The 5,451-nt window shown below is 57.7% G+C and overlaps 1 protein-coding gene across 2 annotated transcripts; it reads left to right on the forward strand.

Annotated features, from left to right (window-relative positions):
• Nucleotides 1-257: 257 nt before the first annotated feature.
• Nucleotides 258-4,815, forward strand: LOC130147307 (uncharacterized). Of its 2 annotated transcripts, XM_056334246.1 has the most exons (8): nt 258-1,002; nt 1,439-1,527; nt 1,643-1,760; nt 2,151-2,283; nt 2,727-2,855; nt 3,163-3,308; nt 3,596-3,721; nt 4,245-4,815. In XM_056334246.1, exons 1-8 carry the CDS (start codon nt 926-928, stop codon nt 4,309-4,311), a joined length of 885 nt encoding a protein of 294 aa, XP_056190221.1. In that variant the 5' UTR covers nt 258-925; the 3' UTR covers nt 4,312-4,815. The 2 variants fall into 2 exon arrangements, with proteins under 2 accessions (XP_056190221.1, XP_056190222.1); XM_056334247.1 differs by lacking the exon at nt 2,727-2,855.
• Nucleotides 4,816-5,451: the final 636 nt, after the last annotated feature.

The raw sequence follows: 5,451 nt of genomic DNA on the forward strand, positions 1-5,451 counted from the left end.
AACAGCCACCCTTCTCTTCCCCCTGCCCTGTTTGGGAGTGGGATGCATGCTCTCTGCACTTCAGAAAGGGTGCAGAGAAATGAGGATTTCAGTATTTCTCTGGAGAGAATTCCCTCCAAAGTTAGGCGGACAGCTTGAGCTCTTCTAAAACTAACCACTCCCCAAGAACTGTTTCCATAAACGACCTTTTCTCTGGCATTCTGTTTCGAATTTTACATGGAAATCCAGCCCGCTCTGCCAGTGACGTTGTTCCTCCTCCTTGCAGACGATGTCAAGATCGAGCCGCTGAACTACAGATGGCTATCGCGAACCACTTCCTTCCCACAGCATGTGGTGCAGAGCTGTGTGCAAGAGACCATACTCTTGTACTCTTTCCAGCTGAGGAACAGGCAGCACCTTGCCTTCGCCTTCAAGGACATTGGCGTTCTGTCCTTCACCGACAACGTCCTGTGCATGCGATTCTATTGCGACTGCGTCACAGGGCTGGAGAGCAAGGCCAGCTGGATTGCGCTGCTCAGCACTGCGAGTTGCTCAGGCTTTGAGGGTGATGCAGTGACTTTGGGAAGCCTCTTGAAGGGTGAGCAACCCGATGGCTGTTGGGCAGCCTGCACGTGGCAGGCCAGTCCGACACCTTTCCACGTGCTCACCTGCGCTGACTTCTCCATTGGGAAAGAAGTTTTATTCTGAGCTTCTGAGTTCTTGCCCTACAGAAAGGCTGGCAGCGTTACTGCGCAGTCTCAGTGTTTGCTGTGCAGCTTCTCCAGAGCAGAGCAAGGGCTCATGTTCACGGAGGAAGATTTGGAGGAGGGGTTAGGAGAAGTGGCTTCCTTTTGGAGCAGGAGGCAGGTTTGCTTCCTTTGGGAGCCAAGAGCAAAGTGCCTTGGAAACCTTCTAGCAGCTCTGTGTCACTTTACAGAGGCTGTGGATGCCCAGTGCAGCTGCCTCCGGTGGAGAGACCAGCACTCGGGGGATGCAGGCTGCTCCTGCCCACGCCTTCCCCAGGTGAGTGCGTTTCCTCTGCAGCCCTCGACTGACCGAGCGGGCAGATTCCCAGCTCCTCAGGAGTGCGCCTTCCGGGGCTCGGCGTTGCACGTTGAGTCTGGGAGGGGGCCTGACCTGAAGGGGCTGGTTTCTGGTTAACTTACGATGAGTTGGGGTTACACGTGTGTTCTCCTGGAGTGGCCGAGCAGCGTCACTGCGTTTCTCATGCCCAGCCTGCCCGCCACTCCCATCAGAGAGAGCCAGCTGCACACAGGGAGGGCTTTAAGCTACATCGTCTGTGTTGGGGGGAGATTGCTAATTAAACCCATGCGTGGCTGCATGGCCATGAGGAAAAGGGGTGCCATGCCTCACACGAGAGTCGTGAGGATTAGTGCTGGGAAGCTGCAGAGGGTAGGGGTCACCCTTCTTCAAGCCTGTGTCATCATTTACTGCCCAGGTTTCGCTTTACGGTGGTCAGCAGAGCAGTGGCCAAGGCTTTGTCCGCCTGGGCCAAGAAGGCTGCAGCAAAGTCCAGGCTCAGACAAGGTATGGGAACAGGTCTCTGCTGCCCAGCTGAGGCCCTGCCCCGCGCTGGGTGACCACAGCTCCGTCAAAAGGCACTCCCCAGGGGGCTGCTCTGCAGAGTTTCTTCCTTTGCCAGGTGCAGAGGCGCATCCTGGCAAGCTGCTGCAGAGACGGACGAAGCTTTCCCTTCCTGCACTGCCAAGTCAGGGGCCAGGCACAAGACAGAAAGACTTGGGCAAGAAGACTTCTGAGAGGTGAGACCCTGGTGGGAAGGGATGAAAGGGATCCTGCACCCGTGGAGGAGAGACATCCCCTCCGGACACTCCGGCTGCAGGGACGCGGCAAGGTCCCTGACATGTGCCGCATGGCTCTTATGTGCTTGTTTCCCCTGTTGTGGGCCCCTCCCTGGGGAAGGTGGTGGATGCTGAGTGCACCCCACGTCCCTGTGGTTCCCTTACGAAAGAGCTGAGGTGCAGTCATCCCCCGTCCATCTGAGGGGGCTCAGGAAAGGCTCCCCGCTGCCAGCAGAAATGGCCCCACCTCACGTGCTGCTTCTGCCAGCCTGGGGAGCTTTGGTACCAGCCAAAAGCGGGAGACCAAGCTGCCCCGTGCTCATTCTGACTGCTCCTGGTGCCTCTTTGCAGTGTGCTCCCCCCGTGTCCAGGCAGCTCCCCCAGGATGAAGGAGGCAGGCAAGGCAGGCAGGCAGGAGCCCGCTTCTCCAGCCAAGCCCACCTCTACACTCCCATCCTCAGACGACTGCCAGAGAGCGCTGCAGGTACGTGCCTTGCTGTAGCTACCGCGCTGCTGGGGACTCGGCAAAAGCCTCTTTGTGCAGAGAGCCAGCCTGATAGGACTCCTTGAAATGCACTCCTTGTCAGCTGTCTGTCACCTCCTTCAGATCTTCTTCATGAAAAGGAAGGTGTTGCACACCCTCCCCACATGCCGTTGCCCCATGGGTTGTCACAAAACTCTTTCTCCTGGCCCAGGGGCTATGGGAGATGCCCAAGTCCTTTCTCGGCTGTTCACAGGGGAGGGCTTTGGTCGCAGCTGTGTTTGCCAGGAGCCTAGAATGACCCCACAGCCCCCGTTCTGTTAGGGGCAAAGCCTTGCCAACCGACCAGCTGAGGCAAGGGGCGGCAACACGGGTCAGACTCAAAGGACACCCGTTCCAGGAGCTGAGAGTCATCGTGCCTTCTGCTGCCTTGCCATCCCCTCCAGGAGGTCTGGCAACTGTCTGCAGAGTGGGAGCAAGTGAGGCCCAAGTGGCAAGTGCATCTTGAGCAAGCAAAGGCAGAGTGGGCGGCGTGGGAAGCCTGGTCTGCGGGGAAGGACCGACAGCCGCCCCAGGTACGGGCAGCGATTGACACCGCTGAGAGCAGCAGCGACCCTCTCCTTCGGGGCACCCAGGGCGGCAGGTCTCCAGAGGAGGGGAGCAGGACAGACACCCAGCTGCAGGGCAGGGGTTTGCCTGCTCATGCTCGTAAGGGAGAGACTGGCAGCAGGATGCAAGCGGCAAAAGCAGCCGTGATGATGGGCACGTGGTGCTGGGTCTCTCGGCTGCCAGGTCCTGCTGCAGGCTCCTTTCAAGATGTCCTCTGGAAAACTTCACCGGTGGTTGCCATCTGCTTTGCTGAGAGTGTCTCCTCCTTGGCAGGCACTCGGCACTGGAGGCACATGGACTCCCCACCCTCCAGCCCAGCCCAGGAGAGAGGCAGTCAAGGAGAGGTGGAGAAAGGCTCCAACCCGTCTCCCAGCAGAACAGAAGACAGCAGCAACCCCGCTGCAGAGACTCCAGCCCGAGTAAGTGTGTGCTGGCTCTCGCCACAGCCTGGGGCAGCCACATAGCTGTGAGCCCACAGACATGTCCACATCCCACATTCCTGCATCCTGGGGTTGCATAGGACACCCTCTGGTGTCTCCTAACACGGGCATGGCCTGGGTTACCCCACAGTTCACGGCCCAAAGCTCATGACCGGCTGCAAGGGTGGGTACCCATGTGTCTTGGTGGGCACAGGGGCTGGACGAGGGGAGAGGCAGGTGGGGTCTGCAGCAGAGGCTGAGGAGACAATGTTTCCCTGTTGTTGCAGCCGCCTTTCCCCACGAGCGGTCCAGGTCCTCAGAAGGCTGGAGCCATACCTTGAGCGCAAGGAAATATTCAAGTACGTCGCTGAGAACAGGAGGCGGCTTCAAGAGCAGCAGAAGCAGCTCCCCTGGTAACAGTCTCCAAAGAGACCCCTCCACTGAGGCCAGCCCTGGGGGAAATGGGGGATTTCCCTGACGGCCCTCGTGAGACAGAAGCAGGTTCAGGAGGCTGGCCTTGCAGTGGACCTCCCTGACACCCAAGGGCCTGCCTGGACACCCAGAACCGGCTTTCCATGTGGGATGTAAAAGGCCTGGCAGAAGGCAGAGGGTCCCTCTGATGGCAGGCTCTCCCCATTCCAAACCAGGGAGCGTGTCCTTCCCAGGCAGAGTATTGACCCAAGACACCTATCCCCAAGCGGGGACACCAGCAGGGGACACTCCAGGTCTCGGCCCCAGGGGACTCAGCCCCAGGCTGGGCAGTTGCGCCTGGGCCCCTCTCATGGCCTTGGGCACAAGGCGCCTCTCCTACTTCACAGGCACCTTGCGGCTTCATTGCAAGCACACCCCATCCCAGGTGGCCTGAGCTAAGCCTGCAGGAGTTCTCTGCCTTCTCCCTGTCCATACGGTCACACACTTCTCTTTCTTCCTCCCTAGCACCAGATGCTGGTACCGCAGCAGAGGGGAAGGTGCCGGGAGCAGTGGCTGTAGCAGTGGCTGTTAGCCAAGGGGCCGGGAGGCTTCTCACCTGCCAAGATCCACCTATAAATACAAAACCTGGAGTCCTGGGGTGGTTCCCAGATGGACTGACTGGTCTGTGCCCGGTGATGGATTGCTCTACAGGCATTATACACACCCCATGTGTGATCTCACATCTGCTGGTAGGGGCAGGAGGGAATAAAGTGCACACACGCTCCCCAGCATGAACATTCTGGCACTTCCCAACACACAGGCAGCACGACAGGGGAAGCTCTCACCCTCTTCCCAGGAAAGCAGCAGAGCTGGTGCCTCCCTCATGTGTCTGCATGCTCGTGCATGCAGCGTGGGGAACCATCAGCAGGGCCACAAGTCTGTGTGTTTACAGGGCTGTGAATGCACTGGCACCACAGCGGTGCAGTGGGTGGCTGGCACAGCCGGAGGGCTGTGGTGGGGGGACGTGGGCTCTGCAGGAAGGGCTGTCCAGGAAGGCAAGGAGGTGGGCTTGCCTCTTGCTCGTGCTGGGACAGGAGCCAGCTAATGGCTCTGCCCCATCCTCAGGCCCTTCCCCTCACCCTACTACTCTACTCTGATACCACCAACAAGCGACAATTTACTCTTTCCTTTTGACTCTCTCTGTCGATATGCAATCCAAGCAACATCCAACAGCTTTCCCCTATCTCAAGCAATCACTTCTTTGTAACTTTTGTAATTTTCTTCTAATACCATCCCAGGATTGGCCCACCAATAGAGGGGCCAATTGATCTCATGCCTCATCAGATTCAGGGTCAATACTTGTAGAGTTGCGGGCTACCTCCTTCATTCTGTTCTGCAGATCTGTGGGGGGCTCTTGGCTATCGTGCCTAGCCTCGTACCGTTCAGACATGGTTATTGCCTTAGCCACAGCATTTTGAATGCCAAGTATAATCCCTTTCTGATACCGAGTCAAAAGTTGCCTGGGTCCCAGTTCGGACTAACAGAGGGGAAATGATGCTCCACAGTTCCTGTTTCAGCCTCAGCTTCCACATGTATTCTAGTGGCTTGACAAACAATCTCCTTCTTACTACTGTCAAACAAAACCTGCAGTATTGCCTCTATATCCTTACACTCTGGATCCTGTGTTTTAACCATCATTATTTCAAAAACACCAGCCACCTTCTCAGGGTCG

This window comes from Falco biarmicus, chromosome 4 (assembly GCF_023638135.1).
Source record: "Falco biarmicus isolate bFalBia1 chromosome 4, bFalBia1.pri, whole genome shotgun sequence".
NCBI classification, from domain to species: Eukaryota; Metazoa; Chordata; class Aves; order Falconiformes; family Falconidae; genus Falco; species Falco biarmicus.

Coding starts and splice junctions, on each gene's coding strand:
- LOC130147307 (XM_056334246.1), top strand. CDS start 926: ATGCCCAGTGCAGCTGCCTCCGGTGGAGAGACCAGCACTCGGGGGATG. Junction 2,284..2,726: donor ACTGCCAGAGAGCGCTGCAG/GTACGTGCCTTG, acceptor CATCCCCTCCAG/GAGGTCTGGCAACTGTCTGC. Junction 2,856..3,162: donor AGGACCGACAGCCGCCCCAG/GTACGGGCAGCG, acceptor CCTCCTTGGCAG/GCACTCGGCACTGGAGGCAC.